This window comes from Phaseolus vulgaris, chromosome 4, assembly GCF_000499845.2.
Source record: "Phaseolus vulgaris cultivar G19833 chromosome 4, P. vulgaris v2.0, whole genome shotgun sequence".
Lineage (NCBI taxonomy): Eukaryota > Viridiplantae > Streptophyta > Magnoliopsida > Fabales > Fabaceae > Phaseolus > Phaseolus vulgaris.
In genome coordinates, this window is record NC_023756.2 from 15848036 (window position 1) to 15872438 (window position 24403).

The 24403-nt window shown below is 33.9% G+C and overlaps 1 protein-coding gene across 1 annotated transcript; it reads right to left on the bottom strand.

Annotated features, from left to right (window-relative positions):
• Positions 1–252: 252 nt before the first annotated feature.
• LOC137837360 (vacuolar iron transporter homolog 2-like) lies at positions 253–1341 on the bottom strand. Its single transcript, XM_068646338.1, has one exon. It carries the CDS (start codon positions 1158–1160, stop codon positions 486–488), a length of 675 nt encoding a protein of 224 aa, XP_068502439.1. The 5' UTR covers positions 1161–1341; the 3' UTR covers positions 253–485.
• Between the last annotated feature and the right edge of the window lie 23062 nt (positions 1342–24403).

The following is a 24403-nucleotide window of genomic DNA, read 5'->3' on the forward strand; positions in this document are numbered from 1 at the left end:
GTATAATACAACTTACTCAAGAATTAAACTTTCTATAGTTTCTTATATGCTTGTTGGGTGATTCTTTTTTTTTTTTTTTGCAACATTAAATAGTGTCGATTAAAAGCACTTTAGAAATTAAAAAAATTATGTTTCATTGTTTAGTAAATTGAGAATATATTCATGATCATCCATGTTATTTATTTCTTTGGTCTATGGACTAACACACCATGGCTCACTGGTTAATTCAAATATTATAATAAATCAACCCAGGAAAAACTCCAAGCTTTATCAATCATCATACACATAAAGAGAACTCCATGTACAAATTACAAATACTTTGAAACACCTTACTCTCCTTTTGTGTTAATTACCAATTAAAACAACTTTCTTTAACCTACGTCTCATCTCATCATTTTAGCAAAAATGAAAAGAGAGTCTATATAACTGCATAGTTAACGCAGTTAACTAAAACATGACATACAAAAGAAAGATAGGAAACAATACTAGAGTCCAATTGAACCAATCAACTTGGTTAGACCAAAAGTAATTGACATGGCCATCCAACCCCCAAACAAGATCCTTGCAGAAGACCTCAACACTGGAGCCTTACCCAACACAGCCCCTAACCAACCAAACACCACCAAAGCAAAGGTGACAGCAGCCAGAACCGCCCCAATCCTCACCTTGTATTCCCTTATGAAGGCTGCTGCAAGCAATGGAACCATTGCACCAACAGAGAAAGCTAAAGCTGAGGCTACTGCAGCCTGTAAAGGATTTGGCAAACCTTCTTTCTCTTCATTGATACCTTCTCCTTCTCTGCCACTACCATGCATCCTTTCCTTCTCTCTCTTCATTTGGGCAACCTCTATGTCAAGTTGTGAGTACACAGACACAAACTCACCTATGGCCATGCTGCAAGCTCCTGCCACCAGCCCTGCAAACCCTGATAGGATCATGGCCTTCACGTCTTGCTTCACCGCCCCCACACCCATCATGAGTGATGCTGTTGAGACCAATCCATCGTTGGCTCCCAACACAGCAGCACGCAGCCATTGAGATCTTTTCGAGTAGTCAAAGTTGTCCTCAGCTTCAAACTCAAGAGTTGTTGCATGTTGCTCAAGGTCATTGTTTGGAAGGGAAAACTTGGCTTGGTTGAGGGATGTTTGATTTGATGACATGGTGAGAAAGCTTGAGCCAATTGAAGGAAAAATAATCTGCACCAGAGGATGAAGAAGAAGATGATAATGAATAATAATAAGAAAAAAGAAGAGGGTATGTGGAGAAAGTGTGGAGGACACACGCTACCAACACGGGTATTTATGGATGAAAATCCCCTTTGTTGGAGGCAAAAGTGGGGCAAGCCCACTGGTTAAAAGACAAAAGATATTTTATTCACCAAATGTCATACAAAATTATGTATTGGCTTTTAAAAGTATGGTAAATTTTGTCTCACTTCTTAAAGATTGCATTAAAATTATAAAAGGGGAATAATTGGAGAGGAAAGTTCACTCAAATTGTAAATATAGTAAAAGCATGTGTAGGACTAACTATACTTTGAGATTATATTTACTGAAACTTGAGTTGCAAGTTTTTTGGTTTCACAAATAATTGAGCCTTTCTTCTTATAAATTCATTAGAACGCACAATATGTGAACATGAGTTGTTTGGTTGCACTTTAAACCCACAATCTACACTTTTTTGGCCATATTAAAAGTTGGGGTGTGCAATTTATATGAGGTAGCAATTAAAAAACCAGAACAAAATAAATTAGAAGCCTTAAACTTTAAAGGTTAGAAAAAACAAAACAGATTAATACTGTTTGCGAAGAAGTTGTCCACAGTGACACCCACTTAAACAAAATTAACTTGTTAACAACAGCAAATTCAGCAGACAAGTATAATCAAGTGGCTGAAGAAATTAATTGGTTATTAATGTAATGTCACATACTGCTTTTCTCCATAAGAAAAAAAAAAGTTCACCTTTATAAAGCTCCAAAACACATATGCGAGGAGACTGTTGATCAGATAAAAAGTTTCTCTTCACCAACAACTAATAGTATATGATTGAATCCCAGACGCAAATGAAATAAAGATAATTGGTTGAATTATTTGGTGAGAAAACAAAGTAAATGGAAGCCAAACTAATTTAAGCTGTTTACATGTGTAAGAATAGGAATGAATAATAAGAAAATAGATTCATATATATACATCATCTCTACCCCAAAAGAAGTGATCCAAAAGCAATTTTAGTTTTTGGCAGTTACACTTGACCTGAAGTTTATGACATGAATCACAATTATGGCGTGACTCAGGCAAGGACAAAGGTGTTGTTAACCCTTATGAATGAATCTCTTTCAATGGGAAGATAAGGGCAAAAGTATATTATTTAAAGGCATATAGCGTGTTCTTTCAATTTCAATTCAGAAACTGGCACAGTGTTGAGTTTTGAAACTTTGGAAATTCACGTGACTTTGAGCTTATTATGTTAAAGGTTGTTTGTTCCTCATTTCATTCTTCATGGAATACGCGGGTTAGAGTAACTTAGTTATATGTAATTATCAGTTACAGTCAACAAAATAAATTGAAATAAAAAAGGAAAGACATTTAACAAATAAGGTACGAGAGATTCTCACATTTATAATGCAGAATTTATCACATGTTTTTAGGTTTTTTAATTAGTCTAGCTTTAGTCGGTTGATTCAACATGGGAGTAATGATAAATATATTAGTATGTTAAACTCTTAGGTGTAAAACAAACACTTTTAACATATAATTAATTCAACTTTTTATCCTGAAAATAGATAAAAGAAATATGAAAGAAAGAAATTATTAGCATATTCTAAATTTATTCTTATTTTTACGTTAGCTTATAAGAAAATAAAATAGACATTTAAAGATATTCAAATCTTTATAAAAAAAGTAGGGTGAAACTCTTACCAAAACAAGATTTTTTAATCTTGGCCTCATGTGATTTTCCTTTATCTTCACTGCTTATTTTTAAGTGTACATCAAAAATGATAATTTATTATAAAATCATGACTATTTTCACCTATATAACAACTCAAATATTATTCCAAAATGATATTTCAAATAATTATTGTGTCCACTTCTTACAATAAAGAAAGCTTAATAAGAGAAAAAAAAAAACAATAATTATGTTGTGATAGACACAAGCTGCAACAAAGTTGTATAAATGAGTTTTATTAATATTTTTGAAAATTAAGTTAAGTTGATTAAATCATGAAGAGACTAATTGAAACGAAAATACTTGAAAATTTTGAACTATAAAATAACTTACATAAAAAAATCATTAAATAATAATTAAATTTTAAATAAAAAATAATTAATCATTATATTTAGTAAATTTTAGATATTATTTTAAAATTTTATAAGTATCTAAAGTGATTTTTATTATTAAAAAAATTATAAAATAATTTATAAATTGAGATATGAAGATTTTAAGTACTAATATTTTAGATTAATTTAAAATATATAGTTAATAACTAAAATCTTGATAGGTATACTAATTTAAAAATTATATTATAAATTTTTATTAATAATAGAAATTACTCCATATTAATACTATTTTTAATTTATAAAATAATTTTTAATTTAATTAATATAATAATTAATTATTTTGATCTTTAAATAATTTTTTTAGTGTTATATGAATATGTTCACTATTATTTAGGAGTTAAAGATGTGTGGACATTATATTATCATGTTGCATGCTATGAAAATCTTAGGAGTACAGAAAAAAAATAGTAAATAAGATCGTACGTCGAAATATTTGTTTAATAATAAGTAAATAAAATATTATTTTCAAACTATGAGAATCAGAGTAATAAAGTTACTAAGTTGATTTAAAGTGCGTAAAAGAATATGAATAAAATAGTTGGTGTGCATAATGAGTGTAAATTGAATGAAGCAACGTTTTCGTTGAATGAATAATATTTTTGCAACTTAACTTATAAGACTTCCTAAAAGGTAATTATTACTCCTTTCTATTCAATTATGACATTTTTTATTCACAAATTTATTTAATTAAAGCTTTAACAGTTAAAGTTACAAGTTATAAGTTTTTTTTATATCACAATTGATCATTTGAATTAGGTAACATTAAGAAAAATATTCTAATGATGATCAATTTTCTTTATCTTATTCGTAAAAACAAATAGTTTGTTTTCTTCAGTTCATAATTTAAGATTTTCTCAATTACACTTAAAATTATAAAATAATAATTGCTCTGTTTTTTTTTTCAATTAGAACACCACAAACATGAAATATAAAAGAATAAAAATAATCAAAAATAATTAATTTAGTAAAAAGAAAATATCAACAACACATATTTAATTACATTTAAACTCAAAAAAAGAAAAAGATCGATAGGGTCTAAAAAATTCCTTTGAGAAGAACCCGTTATTTGTTTAATGAGATTTTAATAAAGATGCTTTAGTAGGATAAAAATACATAGCTTACAAAAACTTGTTTATTTTTGTTTTTCATTCTTGGATTAAGTTAGTTTTAAATGGATTGTTTAAGCTCTCGTAAAATATCCAATGTCCTTTTTATTATTCAAAGATAGACTTCAAGAAACTAATTTTGAACAGCTTAAGCTTAAATAACTATTTTCGTTTTTTCTTTATTTTAAATGTTTATATAAGAGTTGCTAACTCTCTTACTAATTTGACCATTCAACTATAATATCTTAGAAAACATAAAAAGAATGTAAAGTATAACAAAAAAAAAATTAAAAAAATTATTTAAAACTAAATTAAAATATCCACAGTTTAAAATTATAAAAGATGCTAAATAATTAAATTTAAAATAGTATGATTATATATATATATATAGAGATATAGATAATTGTAACATATGTCACGTCACTCCCAAAATATAAAGTTAGCAAATGCATTTTTTTTTATCAGAAAAAATTAATTAAATAATAGAACACTTAAGAAATGTTTAAACCCTTATAAAAAATCAAACACTCCTCTTAAAAATAACAACATTCCTTCATGGTATTTAATGAAATACATGAAAAACACCATTAAAAAAATAGAATAATTTTGAAATAAGGTCCACCCTATTCATTTCATATATGAAAGTGACTAAATACATTGAAGAAAATACTGTGGCACCAGACCACCACATTAAAATACACTTTTTCAGACAGACGATGTTTTTGACTTCAAATTCTGCAATTGCAATTTCTATTTTTTTTTTTAATTTGGAACTAATTTGGAATCAGAGTTTCAGACGACAACCACAGTATTTTTATTTTTATTTGCATAGAATTCTGACTACTAAATAATATTAGTTGTAATTTTCTTATAAATTTTTCATATCAAATTCTATAATAAAACTATTGGAGTATGTCAATACTACATAAATTCCGTAAGTGAGATCTTAGATTTATAGAAGTTGTGCAAATTTACAGCATAACAGATATTCTTCCTTTGTTATTTATAGTATTCAAATTATAACTGGTACGTTGTCGTTTTTGTTACAAGACTCAATTTGTAATATCTTTTGTATTGATTATTTTTATATTAAATTACACCAAACTAAAAGAAAAGAGATAGAGAAAATTATAAAATATAAATTAATTTTATAGAAAAAAAATAATAATTAGTTGTTATAATGACTAAATTAGAGACAATTTTAGAGATTAAAAAAAATTGATTTCTAAATTAGTTTCTATTATTGTTAAATGGTTTCTAAATTGGTATCTAATTATCTACTAAATTTAGAATCATAATTGGTAGTTAAAACATTAGTAACTAATTAGATACCAATTTAGAAACTATTTAACAATAATATAAATTAATTTTAGAAGTTTTTTTTTAGTTTTTAAAATGGTCTCTAATTTAGTTATTATAACAACTAAATATTTTTTGTTTCTAAAATTAGTTTTTATTTTATGATTATTTCTAGTGGAAATTGTACTGAAAATTTATTTGAATAAAGAGGAGAGTATTAATGTTATGGATAGGTTTTAAAATAAATTTAACATAAATTTACTGTGATTAACTAACTTGATCACTTTCCTTGAGATTGATGAATTAGGTAATTAATGTGAATCTTACAAATAATGTAAGTCCTTCGCATATCCTTTTCTCTCTTTCAAGCTTTTCCTCTAAGCTTTCATCCATACTTTATTCTTTTCATAGTTTCATTGTATCTTGCATTAGCTAAGAAATCAAATATCATTAATATTTAATTAAATTTTTAAATAGAATAAGTTTCTATTTGTTTTAAATATTTTTTTTTTATGATTTTATCATCAATCTTGGTAGGAACAATTGAGAAAATTCATAATCTCAACTTGATTAATCATATACTAAAATTTTGTTATGTTTGGATATCTTAGCTCTAAATATCTAGATTTTAACTAGTTTTATTGTTTGGATTTGAAAATTTGCTTTGAAGATAGACATTACATGTATGAGGAATTATTTATGTATATATCCTTAGGATAGATTACCTAGATGTGAAGGTAACTTGGTCACTAGATTTTGATTTCTATGTAAGAATTGTAGTTGGCTGAAAACTGTTTGAATATTTGAACTTGAATGTTGTTGAATTTTGTTTAATAAACTGACTTTTGAATATGGTTTAGATAAATAGAGTTAATTTCTATAACTTTCCTTATGTGTTAGTTTAAAAGTTTGATGTGAATATGAATATACATACTTTGAGTATGAAAGACCAAAGTTGAATTGAAATGGATGAAAGATGATATTTGAACAAATCATGGTTTGGATTGATAATTTTGAATTGTTTAAAAGTTGCATTATTAGAATGTTTTTGAGAAAAGATCTCTGAAATTGGTTTAATTATGATGTTGAGACTCTTTTTTATATATTTTCACTCAAACAATTTTCGCTCAAGCAAAAGTAGAACAAAAATTCAAGTCCAGTTTTTGTCCATATTTTTGGTCAAGCGAAAACAACACTACAACTCATCCTAGTTTTTACTCAAATTTCGCTCAAACGAAGAAGTTTTCACTCAATCGAGTGGATTTTTTCTCAGGTTAAAAATATCTTCTAATATCTTTAATTGTGTTTTGATAAATGAAAAATGAATATTGGTTTTTATATTTTGGTTTGTGGTTTTGTTTAAAGGAGTTATATTTATGGTGATGCTTAATGAGATTGATTGAATTTGTACGAATTTGGAGTTATACATCTAGGAAGATGTGTACATTATTGTTAATTTTATGTAGCAAGTATTGACACATATGTTGTTACACTCCCCTTGTTTCACTCGTGATTTAAGTCATATAGACTAAGATATCAATGAGTGAGAAGCTGAAGGAGAAATTCTTACACGTCATGATTGTTGGGTCTATTAGTATCTAAGTTCAAGAGGGGGTGAATTGAGCTTTTAAAAAAATTTCACAAACAAAAACTATTTTCCATTAATTATAATAAAAATAACAAATTGATTTTGAAAAGAACAAATTTATTTTCTGATTACTTCTTCAAATCCATAACCTTAATCTAATTAGCTTGAGATTAAAAGATAGTTTTTCCAGAACAGTGTAGGTTCTTTTACTGCAGCAAGATTTACACCCATAAAATTAAACCTTGAATCTTTAACAAGTGATCTTGAAGAAAATATGAATATTGAAAAGAGTTAGTTTAAAGATTTATTACTCTCTTTAAACAGCCAACACACAAATTCAGATATTTGCAAACAACTAAGAACTTATTATGGATCTTTGAAGAATAGTATGAAAAAACCCAGAAAGAACATATTTAATTTTGATTCAACAGATTTATTTTCTGGCAGATTATCAAATTATACAGAAAACGAGTGTAGAGATTGAGAAGAAAGATGGATACACAGTTTATATTGGTTCACTCATCAAGAGCTACATCTAGTCTCACCTCACACCAAGGTGGAATCCACTAATCAATACAAAACCAATTACAAGACCTTGTGGTTCTTGAACCCTTCAAGAACAAGGCATACACAATGCTAAAAAACTCTATTTCAGCAGCAAGAACACTCCAAGAAACCCTATCAAGAAGTGTCTATACAACCACCTTTACACAAGAATAAATAAGGAAAGAAAGCACCTAAAATAACAACACTTTCCTGCAGTTCAGCAATGACAAAACCTCAACCCTTGACCAAGGCACACAATGAACAAACACACTTGAATTTCTTTAAGAGAACCATTCAAAGCTTTTGTCTCTCAATGAAAACTCTTTGCTCTGTGTTCAAAAACACGATCACTCAGTTATTATTCATGTGAGATGTGTCTCTCTTTATATAGAAAACAATTTATAACAATTTTTCAAAAAGCAGTTGAAAGTTGTTATAAAAAAAGCAAGTTGAAGTTAAAATAAACGGTTTGTTTTTCTGAAAAACAAAGGATGACTTTAAAACCATTTCCAACGCATCTTGACGGTAATAATGGGCTGCAACAAATTGTTTGGTGCCCTAACATAATTTTGAAAAACATTAGCCAGTTCAGAAATAAATCTATTGTTTTACAAATCAACAGATTTATTTTTGTGCAATAACCTGATTTTGAGAAAACTTAAGGTAGTTGATAAAAGAGTTTTGAAAAACCTTTTGTGCTTGATCTTACCACCTTGGTTAAGGATATGAAGTAGGTCATGAAGCAAAAGGCCACCTTAAACTCACCCTAACCTACTATGACCACTAATAACATCACCACTAACTTCAAAGCAAATAATACAATTTTCTACATGACACACACTAAGACTTGTTGAGAAGAACCTTCATCCATCTTCAACAATGATATGCGTAGATGTACTACTTCGATTGTAATGAACTTACCATGATCCATTATTCTTGGATTTGTTTGTGAATCTAAGTCTTAATACAAGTCTTTCGGAAGGCGATAATCGATGTGTGGTTTATGTGATTTTTGTATCTTAGTGTGTGATTGAAATTGGATTATTTATTAATTAAAATATATTTTTTTCTTTTAAATAAATTTTATTATATTAGAAATTTGTTTTAATAACTTACACTTGTATGTGTTATCTATGTTTTGACCTATTTTTTATATATATATATACCAATTTAAAAAAAATAAAATAAAATATTTATTGTCTTCTACATGCTACTTTGCACCTAACATATATATATGAGAGATAGAGATAGATAGAGAGAGAGAGAGTATATTTAAGTTGTATTTTAAAATAATTATACTTTGTATAAAGTTTTGGATGAGTTTTATAGGGGATCATTTTTCTTTTTGTTACAAATAAGACGCGAGAAAGCACCTATTAATGTTTCGTTGAAATTGAAAATAAAAAAAATATTAAACAATTTTAATTGTGATTAGCTTGGTTTTTAAGTCAACATGGCCTAAAGGGTGGGCCAGGAGCTTGGCCCAAGCGCTAGTAAGACAACTCGAAAAAGATAGTTAAAATAGAAGGAATATTCTGTTTGTTTATAACACATATGTTAATTAAATGCAAATAAAAGTTGTTGAGAATAATGTTGTTAACACCCGAGAATAATGGTGCACATGTAGACAAAATATTTTCAAGTTGTTAGCACCCGAAGATAAGAGGTGCACGTGAACAAGTGGTTTTTCTGTTATGATTATATGCTTGTTATTGAGATTATGTTCTCATTAGTGGAAGTTGGTCAAAGGAAATCTATAAAAGGGGCTTGATACCCCTGGTAAAGGTATGTTGTTTCTGAATACTTGAGACTGAAACTGATTATTATTTTGTATGCTTTCACTGACTTGATCGTTGGAGCGTGATGAACAGGTAGAGGCCCCTTTGTCCCAGCAGAACGTTGTTCCAGTGCACCAAAAGGAGACAGACTAGAAGCAGAGCTCTCCATTCAGTCCAACCGAGGTCAACCGGTGAGAACATTTGGCGCCCACTGTGGGGCTCGATAAAACTTGATCCCATCCGCATTCGTGATTGAGCCTTTTAACGTGATGAGAAACACAAGGCAAGGCCCGTAGGGATTTAAAGGAAGCAATGCCCCCGTCTTACAGCAACTCATGGATGCCATGAAAGCCCCTCCAAGAGGCGAACGAGGAGCAGAGACGAGAGCAAGAGTGGATCCAAGAAGAATCCAAGGCCGAGCAGGAAAGGCTACTAGTGGAAGCACAAACTGAGCAAGAGCTTTTGCAAGATTGTCTGATGGCAGAAATTGAGGCCTCCCGGATAGCCATGGAGGAGCACGTGCAAACCAATGAGGAGTTACACAAAACCAATTAGGAATTATGCAAGAGTCTGAACCAACGTTCCCGACGTTCCACCAGGGAACGATCTCTAAACTTGCCAGCGAGAGATAATCCCAACCCATTCTTGCAGGAAATCATGGATGAGCCCGTGTCAGCTCATTACATCACACCTAAAATTGCCTTTTTCACATGAATAGAGGATCCTAAAAATCATCTTACAGCATTTATGTAGTATTGACAGTTCTCGATCAACAAGGTCAAAACCCCGAGGTTGTACGACCTTTTCAACATGAAGCAAAGGGAGGGAAAGTCGTTGAAAATTTATCAAAACAGGTTATGCACGATTGCGGTAAGAGTTCAAACCCATGATGAATATATGATGATCATTGCTTTTGAGTAGGAGATCGCGACGGGATTGTTTATTGATTTGTTAATTAGGAATCTAGCAGAGACCTTTTCTGAGGTACGTGAGCGAGTTTTCGCCCACATTGAAGCATAAGAGGTCGTGCTTAGGAAGAACGACAACTCACACACAAGGAAACCTAGGCCTAAGGAGAGGAACCGAGTTTGGCCCCTGCAGGTCAATGAAACCTCTTCCAAGAAGAGAACAGACTTGAGGTATGTACAATACGTAGTCAGGAATGATGAGCCCAAGATGAAGGCCAGGGAAGAGTCAATAGCTCGGCCCAAGTTCTGAGTATCCTATAAAGAACTCTTGAGTATGCCAAGGGTAGTAGACAAGCTAAACCATTCCCAAAAGACAGATCAGAACTTGAGATCGTGGAGAGATGCCTTGTGCAAGTTCCACAAAGCATTTGGGCACAATTTTAAACGATGCATAACCTTGGGTTACCATCTCACTAGCCTGGTGAAGGAAGGGTTCCTGAAGAAGTATCTTGAGGCAAACCAGGAAGAGCCAAAGGGAGAGATTGTTGTCAGGGACCATGCACATGAGACACTAGTCCATGGAGAGTTGAACACCATCTCGGAAGAATTTTCCGAAGCAGGAAGCTCTGCTTCCAAACGTAAATGATACGCACGAGCGATGATGTCCTTGGATATGAGGATACCTGATCACTCTCTGGAGCCCACTCTTTGCTTCATGAGTTCCGACCTGGAAGACATGGTTCCCCACGAGGATGATTCGATGGTGATATATGTCGTCACTGTTGGAAGGAAGGTGCACAGAGTCTTGATCGATCAAGTGAGCTCGGCTGACGTAATGTTTTGGGGAACGTTCACCAATTTGCAGTTGTCTCCCGACCAGTTGAGACCATACAATGGATGTTTGGTCGGCTTTGCGAGAGATTAGGTAGAAGTACGAGGGTACGTTAAGCTAAGGACGACCTTCTCTAACAACATCACGACCAGGACGATCACCATCAGGTACATCGTTGTTAACGTGTCCTCTTCTTACAATTTGCTTTTGGGGTGACCTTCCCTGAATAGGTTGGGTGCGATAGCCTCAACGACCCATATGAAGATGAAGTTGCCTTCTCCTGAGGGAGGAGTGATTACCAAAAAGTCCGATCAGAAGACGATACGAAAATGCTACAAGAGTAGCCTGAAGAATAGAAGAGGGACTTATGCAATCACTATTCAGGCAGGAGAGCCAGGATGGATTGCGGAGGTGGAAGCCATCAATGAAAGGCGACCTGGACTTGCTGGAGAGGTTCGGGAAAGGGAGGTAAAAGAGAAGAAGTTTAAGCTCGACACCTCGTTAGAAAAAGAGCTTAAAGATAAGATAACTGATGTGATATTGGAGAACAAGGGTGCTTTCACATGGTAATCCGCAGAGATGCTCGGAATAGACCCTGACTTTCTATGTCATCGACATACCATGGATGAAAGGGTCAAGCCCGTCGCCCAGAGAAGAAGAAAGTTCAATGAGGATAAATGCCTCATCATCCGAGAAGAGACTCGTAAGCTATTGGTTGTTGTCCACAAAAGGGAGATTAAATATCCTAAGTGTCTGGTGTACCTTGTGTTGGTGAAGAAGGCCAACGAGAAGTGGAGAATGTGTGTCGACTTCACTGATCTAAACAAGGCATGTCCTTTATGGTCGATTCGTATGCATCGGAAGGACAAAAGCAAGACAACCTTTATGGTTGATTCACCAGCTACTGCTACAAGGTCATTCCCTTTGGCCTTAAGAATGTTGGCGCCACCTATCAAAGGTTGATGGACTGGATCCTCGCCCCAATGCTCGGGCAAAACATACAGGCGTATGTAGACGACATGGTCGTCACGTCAGAAAAGAAGGAGCAGGGAAATTTGAAGAGCTATTGATAACAAAAGCAAAGTACAATTTGAAGGTTAATCCAGATAAGTGTGTGTTTGGGGAAGAAGCAGGGAAATTCCTTGGTTTCTTGCTAACTGAAAGGGGCATAGAGGTGAACCCCGACAAATGCGCTGCAATCATAGGAATGAGGAGCCTAGCCAATGTGAAAGAGGTCTAGAAGTTAACTGGGCGCATGGCCACCCTGTCTCGTTACCTGTCAGCCAGTGGCGATAAGGGGTATCCTTATTTCCAATGCCTAAGAAGAACAAGCATTTTGTATGGAGCAATAAATGCGAGGAAGCCTTCACCAAGTTGAAATAGTGTTTTTCCAGTTCCCTTGTTCTTGGTAAGCCAGTCCCAGGTACCCCTATTCATCTTTATTTTGTGATTACATATTAGAAGATCATCTTGTTCATTTTGCAAGATCAAGAAGCTAGTATACTTTGTAAGGTACTACAGGGACCGGAAACTCGGTACCAGTCTATCGAGAAAGCCAACTTAACCGTGGTGTTTACAGCTTGGCGACTTTGCCACTACTTTCAAAGATTCACTGTGATCGTGATGACCGATCTACCCATTTTTTTATGTCTTTCAAAAACTCGATATAGTAGGTCGGATGGTCCGTTGGGCTGTGGAGTTATCCTAGTTTGACATAGAGTATGAACCTCAAGGGCCGATTAAGGGTCAGGTGTATGCTGATTTCATGGTAGAACTTTCGTTTGAGAACCCTCAGTGATGTGAGATGATTTTAGGATTGTTCATTTGATCAGTGACACTTTACTTAGATTTATATTTTAGAACAATTATAGGTGAGAAGCCTAAAGAAAATTCCCACTGGACATTAACTTAACAAGTGTTAAGTAGATGTGAATGTTCATTTCCATAAGGCCAAAGGAAAAACACAATTAAAGGTGAATATGAATGACAAACTAGGTGCATAATTTAATCAAACACAAGGAGTGCAAGAACATGAACCGAATTGAAATTAAAAAGAGCAAAAACAAGAACAAGACATATTTTAGAATTGAAAATAGGAATGGAAAAAGATGAATGAAAGGAAACTTAGGAGATGGTGGAATTGTGAATGAGCATGCCACTTGGATGGTGAATTGAATCCAAGATAAGTGTAGATGCCGCCACTTGAAAGCTCACAACACTCACAAGATAAGACCAAGGTTTAGAGAGACAATGCTCACAAACTCTAACACAATTTGATTATTCATTCAACATATGAATACATGAGGTAGACCTCCCTATTTATAGATTTAGGAGACTTGGAAAAGAAGAAAAGAGGGTAGAATGGGAAAAGGGAAAAAAGTGGGCAGCCATAGGGTTTGACTAAGTCAATCCCGTATTCTAGGCTTATCCTTCTAGAAACTAGGTCAAAATGCCTCCAAATGGACCAGGAACAAGCTAGAATGCTACCCACACATCCTACTATGCTAAATACACTTTATTCTACCTTATTTCTACTATTTGGACCCCTCATTTGAGCCCAATTTATTTACAACATTTTCTAAATATTTAAGAAGACTAATAGGAAGAACTTCAAGTGTGTTGGACCTTGTCCATTCCTCGTATTGATGAGGTTTTCCTTTACTTATTGAGATGACCCTTCATAGTTGGAATTCTTGGTCATCTTCTTTTGGACTTGTTTTTTGGAGTCTTTGTGGGTTTACATCATGCTCCCCAGGTGCTTAAGAATTCGTCCACAAATTTAGTAACCCTGCATAGAACACAGTAAGTTTGTTCACATGAGTTGGATATGTTAGGGGTGAAGCAAACTTATGGTTATTAATTTTAGGGAGATGACATGTGGGAATTCTAGTTACAATACATGTTTAAAAAGAATTTTAGGGATGAAATGTTTTGTGAAAAAGCCTCTTAGAAGGTGAGAATCTTTAGGAGGGTTTGGAATAGCATCCCTAAACTTCTTAAGCAAAAATATTAAGTATTTAGAAATTTTAGGAAATGAAAAAGATAAGGAAGGAAAACACCTTGGAGGGGAAGGAATGAGACCCATGGTATCTTGTCCTTCTTTTTCTCTTTCATTTTTTATTTTGTTGTTTATGTTAAGTTGGTCTTGTTTAATCACTTGTAACATTATGGTTCTTTTATTTTGGAAATTGGCAGCTATATGCCCAAAACTTAAACATTTAAAACATTTTGTTTTTGAAGTTTTGGTGGGTGACTTAGGGGTAGAGGGTGAAAGGTTGTTTTTAGAAACTTTTGTTTTAGAAGTGGTTAGGTTTGAAAAATTGGAAAGAGAAGTTTTTGTAAAAGGTTTCTGTGTGTCCTTCCAAGAAGAGTTGGAGAAACCATCATCATGAGTATGTTTGAAAGTTGTTGTTTTCAAAAGGTGTGATTCCACCTTGATGGCTAGGTGAACCACTTTCTTTAAAGAAGAATACTCATGTAATTCTAAAAAATCTTTAATTTCTCTTCTCAAACCACTTACAAACTTAGCTATCTTGGATTCTTCATTATCATGCATATTAATTCTAGCCAAGATTGTTTCTAAATCTTTAAAGTATTCATCTACCGTCCTATGTCCTTGATGAAGCCTTTGGAACTTCAACACGTGTTCCTTCCTATAAGGAGGAGGAACAAACCTCGCGCGCATACATGCTTTTAAATCATACCAAGAGACCACAATCGGCTTCTTGTTTAACCCAATGTCCATTACAAGTTTGTGCCACCATTGGTTGGCATAGTCTAAGAAAACTAAGGAAGCTAACCTAACCTTTTAGTCCTCGGTGACCTTATACACATGAAAAAGATGTTGAACCTTAGCTTCCCAATCTAAATACAAAGAAGGGTCATTGGACCCATTAAAATTAGGTAAATTTACAAAATTAAAAGAATGTTGTTGGTGTTGATGGTGCCTTTTTGCGAAATTGTGCAAACTCCATTCGTTCTCATCTTGTTGATTTTGCCTTGCTTGAGCTTCTTCTAGTCTTTGCAATCTTTTGGAAAATTGGCTAAGTTTTTCCTCTTTGTGGACAAGTTGTTTCTTGACCTCCACAAGTTCTCCTAAAATGTGAGCTTTGTGAAAAGATTGCAATTTGGAAGATGCATCACTTGCAAAAGGAGCCATGAGAACAAGCAAACAAGCAAACAAGAAACACAAGTAACAAACAATTAAAGAAAAGAAGTTAGAAAACAAGATAAAGCTTGTGGCAAAAATGAAGTAAAAACACTCAACCACTCAAAGAAAAAGTTTCTTCCCTTAACCGAAGTCTTTCTTGTAGTATGAACAACTCTTAAGTGAAATAGGACAAAGCCTCCACATTTGGTCAAGATAATTCACCACAAAACTTGAGGAAAGAAGAAAAGACAAACAAGAAAAGCTTAAAACAGGAAAAAGGCTAAATCAAATTTGAAGGAAAAGAATGTGACAAAACTTTGAAAAGATGACAAACAAGAAAAGCACAAAAGAAGACTTTAAGAAACTCACTAGACTTTTAACTATGAAACTTGGTAAATAAAAAAGTGCTAAAGCAAAAGGATAAAAAATTTCACAATATTATTGAACACTTGAAATCATATGTTTGGAACTTTAAATCAACCTCTACTAAAACAAGTTTCTAATTAATTTTTAAACTTCACAATTAAAAGCAAGTAAGAAGAATCAAAATAAGGACACCTAGAACACTATTGAACATATGACTCAAAGTAACAAGTAAGATCAATAAAAGGCATCACAAAAATATATTCAAAAACGAAAAATGCTAAGAATATAAGAAAGGCTTAAAAAAAATTTTGTAAGAAATTAAGGTGCTGGAAAATTAATAGCAAGAAAATAATGACAAGAAAGTAAAGGTACTTGAATTTAAAAACAAGAAAGTAAAGGAACTTGAAATTAAAGACAAGAATTAAAGGTGTCAGAATGTAAATTGCTTGAATGTAAAGTGCCAAATCAACACAAAAAGACAAACACAACCATAGCTCTTGATACCACATGATGTGAGTTGATTTTAGGATTGTTCATTTGATTAATGAAACTTTATTTAGATTTAGATTTTAGAACAATTATAGGTGATAAGTCTAAGGTTCCCACTGAACATTAACTTAACAAGTGTTAAGTAGATGTGAAGGTTCATTTCCATAAGACCAAAGGAAAAACACAATTAAAGGTGAATATGAATGACAAACTAGGTGCATAATTTAATCAAACACAAGAAGTGCTAGAACATGAAAATTAAAAAGAGCAAAAACAATAAGAAGGCATTTTTGAAATTGAAAATAGGAATGGAAAAATATGAGTGAAAGGAAACTTAGGAGATGGGGGAATTGTGAATGAGCATGCCACTTGGATGGTGAATTGAATCCAAGATAAGTGTAGACGCCGCCACTTGAAAGCTCACAACACTCACAAGATAAAACCAAGGTATAGAGAGACAATGCTCACAAACTCTAACACAATTTGTGTATAGTAACTTTACTCTTCATTCTGTTGAAGATGGATGAAGCCTTTTCTCTACCTAGTTTTAGTGTGTGTTTGATGTAGAAAATAGCTAGTTTGTTTTGAAGTTTGTAATAGGTTTAGATGATCTTGTATGTAGGCTTGTAATTGTGTAAGGTTGCCTTTTGCTACATGATCTATCCTAGATGCCTAACCAAGCCTAGAACAAGCACATGATGTGGTCAAATGGTTTTTGAAAAGCTTTTAAAAGTGCTCTTAAAAGATTTAAATCAGTACAAAAATAAATCTGTTTTATGGAGAAAGAATCGATTTATTTCTTCTCTGTTAAAAGGCTTTTCTAAAATTCTGTTACATCACAGGTAAAGCTTAGTTTGTTATTTCAGTTAAGCTGAGTTGGCCTGTTTGTTATCTTTTAATCTGTTTCTCTGTGAAAGAACAGGTTTCTTCTTTGGTTAGCTGAAAGGTTTTTTGCAAGTTAGTTAGGGCACCAAAGGTACAACTCAGACAGTTATTTCAGTTAGCTGAGTTGGCAGTTTTCACAAAATAAATCTGTTAAGTTCAAAACTGAATCTGTTGTTTTCATAACAGCTTTTCAACTGTTTTTTGAAAAGAAGTTAGAAACTGTTTTCTATAAAAAGAAAAGCCTCTCTCACATGAAAGGGTGCTGAGCAATTATGTTTTTGACAGAGATCAAACACTTTCTATGTGAGAAGAAGGATTGAAAAGGATTTTTGAAAGGTTTTCCAAAGGGATCTTCAAGTGTGCTTGTTCTTGGAAACCTTTGATCTTGGTGAAGGTGCTGGTGCAGTTCTGCAGCAAATTGAACTACTGGTTTTGAGTTCTTGCATCTTCTTTTCAGGTGTAATCTTTCCTTTTATTCTGGTTTGGAAAGGTGTAAGTGTTAGTCACTCCTTGATAGGGTTTCTTGGAGTGCAATGTGTGCTGAAATAGGATTTTTCAGCATTGGTTGTATTGTTCTTGTAGTGTTCAAGAACTGTTGTGATTGTAAGTGATTGGTACTGTTTTTAGTGGATTCCACCTTGGGGTAAGGTGAAACTGGACGTAGCTCTGTATGAGTGAACCAGTATAAAAACTTGTGTGCTGTTTCTTCTCATCCCTGCACTCATTTATGGTTTTACTTAATTCTGTCAAGAACTAAATCTGTTCTTTTGAAATTGAATCTGTTAATTCTGGGTTTAAGTAAAAACTGTTCTTCCTGATTTGTTAAATCTCTCTAATCACAAACAAGGCAGTTGTATATGATTTTGTAAGTGATCTGTGAACAAACAGTCTATTCATTAAAATTTGAGAAAGAGTCAGTCTCCTTGAAACCTTGTGTTGAGTGAATTTGTTTGATTTCTAAACATAGCTGTATCCTTCATACTCATAATATCCAGCTAATTTGATTATGTTATAACCCTCTGTTGATCACAATTTTAATTTGAACAAATTCAAATTGTGCTAGACTGCTATGAAGAATCAATCTGTTTCATGTAAAAACAATATGTTCTTTTTGCCTCTGATATACTGGAAATTGTGTGTTCTTGCGAAAATTTTGTAAGCTCAATTCACCCCTCCCCTCTTGAACTTAGACACTAATAGACCCAACAATTGGTATCAAGAGCTAGGGCTTGTATTTTGCTCAAGTGTGTGCATGATGTCTGAGTTTAAAATGCCTTTTGCTGAAGGTGCGTCTATTAATAGACCTCCTATGTTTGGTGGTGTTTACTATGCTTTCTGGAAAATCAGGATGAAGATCTTTATGGAGTCTATTGACATGGGAATCTGGGATGCAGTGGTCAGTGGACCTTTTATACCTATGCAGGTTGTGAAAAATGAAACAATAAAGAAGCCTTGGTCTGAATGGTGAGAAACCGAGAAGAAGAAGGCCCAATATGACTCCTTAGCCAAGAATATCATCACCTATGCACTGAACATGGATGAGTTCTTTAGAGTCTCTCAATGTAACTCAGCTAAAGAGATGTGGGATGTACTAGAGGTGACTCATGAAGGGACTGATGATGTGAAACGGGCAAGGAAGCACTCACTAATTCAGGAGTACGAGCTGTTCAGAATGCAATCAGAAGAAAGTATTGCAGATGTGCAGAAACGATTTACACACATTGTAAATCACCTCACTGGCCTTGGTAAAGTCTTAGACAAGGAAGAGCTTAACATAAAGGTGCTAAAATGTCTTGATAGGAGCTGGCAGCCTAAGGTAACAGCAATCTCAGAATCCAGAGATTTATCCAAGATGTCCACTGCTGCACTTTTTGGAAAGCTGATAGAGCATGAAATAGAGCTGAAAAGATTGAAAGAACAAGAAACTGTGGAGAAGAAGGCCAAAGGAATTGCTCTGAAAACTACCATGGAACATGATACAAGTGAGGAAGAAGTTGATCCTGAACATGATGAGACCGTAAGTCTGCTCAACAGAAAATTCAGCAGGTTTCTTAGAAAGAAAAACCGTGACAGAACTCAGCAAAGAAAGAGGTACTCCAAACAACCTAATGATTCAAATTCTTCTAATTACACGTGCTTTGGATGTGGTAAACCGGGTCACATAAAAGCTGATTGTCCAAACAATCAAAATAAAGAAAAATCAGCAAGCAAGAAGAGTGACAAAGGCAAAGGTAGAAAAGCATACATCTCATGGGAAGAAAATGATGTATCCTCATATAGTAATTCCTCAACTGAAAGTGAAGAAGCAAATATGTGCTTCATGGTGAATGATGAAGGGTCCAACTCTGACTCAGTAAGTGATTTTTCCACTGATTCTGAAAACTATGATCAGCTGTTAATAGCTTTTAAGGAAACGCATGATGAAGCAAACAGGTTGGCTATAATGTGTAACAGATTGAATAGAGTAAATAGGGTACTTGAACCTATGGTCAAAGCTCTTGAAGAAGAACTGCACAAAGCTAAAACTGAGTTGGTTAGCCTTGAATTAACATGTTTGCATGCATCAATTAAAACTTGTGAAAATTGTAAGAAGCTGGAAAAACAGGTTGAATATTTGTTAAAAACACTTTCAAATTTCACTAAAGCAAGAGAAAATCTTGAAACCTTATTAGGTTCACAGAATGCTATTTTCAATAAAAAATGGTCTAGGATATAATCCTGAAATGAAAGGTAATGTGAAAAAGTTATCTAGTTTCTTTGTTCCTTCCAAAACAGGTTTTTCCTCTTTTAGTTATTCAAAAACAATGCATACTGCAACATGTTTTTATTGTATGAAGTCTGGTCATGTATCTAGAACATGTAAAGCTAGGAGGTACCTTGTTCCTAAAGGATTGGCCAAATGGCTTCCTAAGGAAAGATATTAATCATGCTGGACCCTAGACTAAAGGGGTACCATATGTGCTAAATCTGTTTTGTTGCAGAAAAACAACAGGAAAAACTAGTGGTACCTGGACAGTGGCTGCTCAAAGCACATGACTGGTGATGTGACTCAGTTCATAAATCTGAAACTCAAAGCTGAAGGGCATGTCACATATGGGGACAACAATAGAGGAAAAATTCTTGGAAGAGGAGATGTTGGTACCAAAGACTCAACCACTATTGAGAATGTATTGTATGTTGAAGGGCTAAAACATAGTCTTCTAAGCATTAGCCAGCTGTGTGACAAGGGATACAAGGTCAATTTCGAAGCCAACACTTGTACAATTTCAAATGAAATTTCTGGTAAGGTGTTGTTCACTGGAAAAAGGGTAAACAACATCTATCTCCTAGACATTATAAAGAGTTGTTCTGAAAATGAGTGTTTGTTATCAAAAAATGATGAGTCATGGCTGTGGCATAGGAGGCTAGCTCACATTCACACAAATCACTTGAATAAGCTAAAATCTAAGGAACTTGTTTCTGGTTTACCAAACATAAAATTTCAAAATAACAGATTGTGTGATGCCTGTGTAAAGGGAAAACAGATTAGAACTACCTTTAAATCAAAAGATATGGTTTCTACAAATAAAGCTTTGGATGTTTTGCATATGGACTTGTTTGGACCATCTAGGACTGCTAGCTTAGCTGGAAATTACTATGCTTTGGTGATTGTTGATGACTTTTCAAGATATACATGGACCTTGTTTCTTGCTTCTAAAAATGATGCATATAAAGCCTTTAAGAAACTAGCTAAGGTTCTGCATAATGAAAATGAAAATAGGATAAAACAAATTCGTAGTGATCATGGAGGAGAATTTCAAAATGCAAAGTTTGATAAATATTGTGAAAAACATGGGATCATACATAATTATTCTGCTCCTAGACACCCCAACAAAATGGTGTTGTTGAAAGAAAGAATAGATCACTAGAAGAGTTAGCTAGGACTATGCTAAATGAATATGGTTTACTTAAATACTTTTGGGCTGATGCTGTATACACTGCTTCTTATGTGCTTAACAGAACATTGATTAAACCAATTCTTAAGAAAACTCCCTATGAACTGTATAAAGGAAGGAAGCCTAGCATTAGTCATCTTAGGGTATTTGGCTGCAAATGCTTTGTTTTAAATAATGGTAAAGATAATCTGGGGAAATTTGATCCTAAATCAGATGAAGGAATACATATTGGTTATGCTATAAATGGTCATGCTTATAGAGTGTATAACAAAAGGTTGCTTGCAGTTGAAGAATCTATACATGTTGTGTTTGATTAAACAAATTTTTCTGTGCCCAAATCTGTTCTGGATGAATCTGGTATGGATGATTTAAGAACCATTCTGCAAAAGAATCAATCTAGTGAGCTTGATGCAACTAATTCAAATTCTATCAAAGAATCTACTGTGAATGTAGGATTGCCTAAAGAATGGAAGACTCCAAGGGATCTCACTCTTGACAATGTAATTGGTAAAATTGAGAAGGGAATCTCAACAAGGAATTCACTCAATAACTTCTGCAGAACAGTGGCTTTTGTGTCACAGATTGAGCCTAAAAGCATGGAAGAAGCACTGCAAAACAACAATTGGATAACAACAATGCAGGAAGAGCTGGACCAGTTTGAATACAATGAAGTGTGGACCTTGGTTCCAAGAAAGCTTGAGATGAATATCATAGGAACCAAGTGGGTGTACAGGAACAAGATGGATGAACATGGAGCTATCACTAGAAATAAAGCAAGGCTGGTTGCTAAAGGTTATAACCAAGAAGAAGGTATTGATTTTGGTGAAACTTATGCACCAGTAGCACGTCTTGAAGCTGTCAGATTACTTCTAGCATTTTCCAGCATACAAGGGTTCAAGCTGTTTCAAATGGATGTCAAGAGTGCATTTCTAAATGGTTACATTAATGAAGAGGTATTTGTATCTTAGCCTCCAGGGTTTGAAGATCACAAAAATCCAGAACATGTGTACATGCTTAAGAAGGCCTTATATGGATTGAAGCAAGCACCTAGGCAATGGTATGAGAGACTCAGTGAGTTTTTGCTCTCTCAAGGGTATAACCGTGGCAATTCTGATAAAACTCTATTCATAAAGAAGAAAAGAGAAGATATTATCCTTGTACAAGTGTATGTGGATGATATCATCTTTGGGGCCACAAATGAAGAAATGTGTGAAGCTTTTGTTGCTGCAATGAAGAGTGAATTTGAGATGTCAATGTTAGGGGAAATGAATTTCTTCCTTGGACTACAAGTAAAAAAACTCAAGGATGGAATCTTCATAAATCAAGCAAAGTATTGCAAGGAGTTGCTTAAGAGGTTTGATATGGATCAATGCAAAGCAATCAACACTCCTATTTCAACAAGCTGCCAGCTGGATCAAGATTCTGCAGGAAAATCAGTGGATCAAACTAAGTACAGGGGTTTGATTGGTTCCTTATTATACTTAACTGCCAGCAGGCCTGACATTATGTTTGTTGTGTGCTTATGTGCTAGATATCAATCTGCACCAAAGGAATCACACTACAATGCAACAAAGAGAATTCTGAAATACTTGCAAGGATCCAAGGATGTTGGATTATGGTATCCTAACAATGTATCTTTAAGCTTAACCGGTTTTTCAGACTCTGAATTTGCAGGTTGCAAGGTTGACAGGAAAAGCACAAGTGGTACTTGTCACATGCTTGGATCAAGTCTAATCTCTTGGCATTGCAAGAAGCAAGCTTGTGTTGCTCTCTCCACAGCAGAGGCAGAATACATAGCTGCTGGAAGTTGTTGTGCTCAAACCTTATGGCTAAGACAACATCTAAGTGATTTTGGAATTTTGTTAAACAAGATACCTATAAATTGTGATAATACTAGTGCCATAAATCTGTCTAAGAACCCTGTCATGCACTCAAGGACTAAACACATTGAAATTAGACATCACTTTTTAAGAGAACATATAGCTAATGGAACGTGTGATATAAAATTCATTGGCACTGAATTTCAATTGGCTGATCTATTCACTAAACCTCTTGCTAAAGACAGGTTTTATTTTCTTCTAAATGAATTGGGTATCATTAGCTTAAATTGTCCTCTGCAGTAAAAATTTCAATCTGTTTCTTTATTTTTTAACATGTTTTGTTTCCCTGTTTCAGAATCACAGCTGTGACTAAGAAAGAGAAAGATTTACTTTTCTCTCTCCCACTTTATCTTTGACTGCTTTTACGGTTATTGACCAGCAGGTCTATGCCAATTAATGTGTGGGTATCCTAACTGATTGGATTTTGTGTAGATGCAACAGATTTGATTTGCCAAAATCTGGTTCCAATATATTCTTACGTGAATCCACACCTGAACCTGCTGCACCATAGGAATAAAATCTGTAGCATATCTAATAGATTTGACTTTTCTTCAAAACCCATAATTCTTGAAATCTGATCAAATTGTCTTTCTTTAAAATTTGTGATTTTCAAAATTTGGTTTAAAAACTCCATATAAACCTAGCACAAATCAGCTTTTCTCTCACACCTTCTCATCTGTGTTATAAGCTGTCCAGATTCACATTTGCTTCACTTCAGGTTTCGTTTCTGTTTTGAGTGATAATCTGAACTGCAAATTTTTTTCTCTAGCTGAAATTGGATATTAATAAACTGGTGCAGGTAAAAAAAGAGTGAGCATGGCATCCTCATCACACAGGAAGAAGAAATCCAAAGAGCAATCCAGTAGCAACCAAGGCATTTTGGAGAAATGGTTTGCTGGAGATTCTGATGCAATGACAAGGTTCATCCATGAGACAAGCAGGAAGCAAGTCAATGCGCCCAAAGTGCTGGAATTCTCTTGGTTGAGAGAAGAAAATCTGAATGAAGCAAAAACCTTGCTCAAGCATCAAAAGCTGAAGAACTTCCTACAGATGACTGGAAATGTCTATCCAGATTTGGTGAAAGTATTCTACAACAACTTGGTTCAAGATGGCAAAAATTTGGTCTCCCATGTGAAAGGTGTGAAACTGAAGATTACAAGGGAAATATGGAGCAATGTGGGAGGAATCAAGTACTCAGGAATGAAGGTTAGCAAAGGGAACACTGTTGGAATTCAGGGATTCAACAAGGTGCAGTTTTACAGAAGTTGTGTGAGAAACCCTGCTGAACCAGTGGCTAGATTCC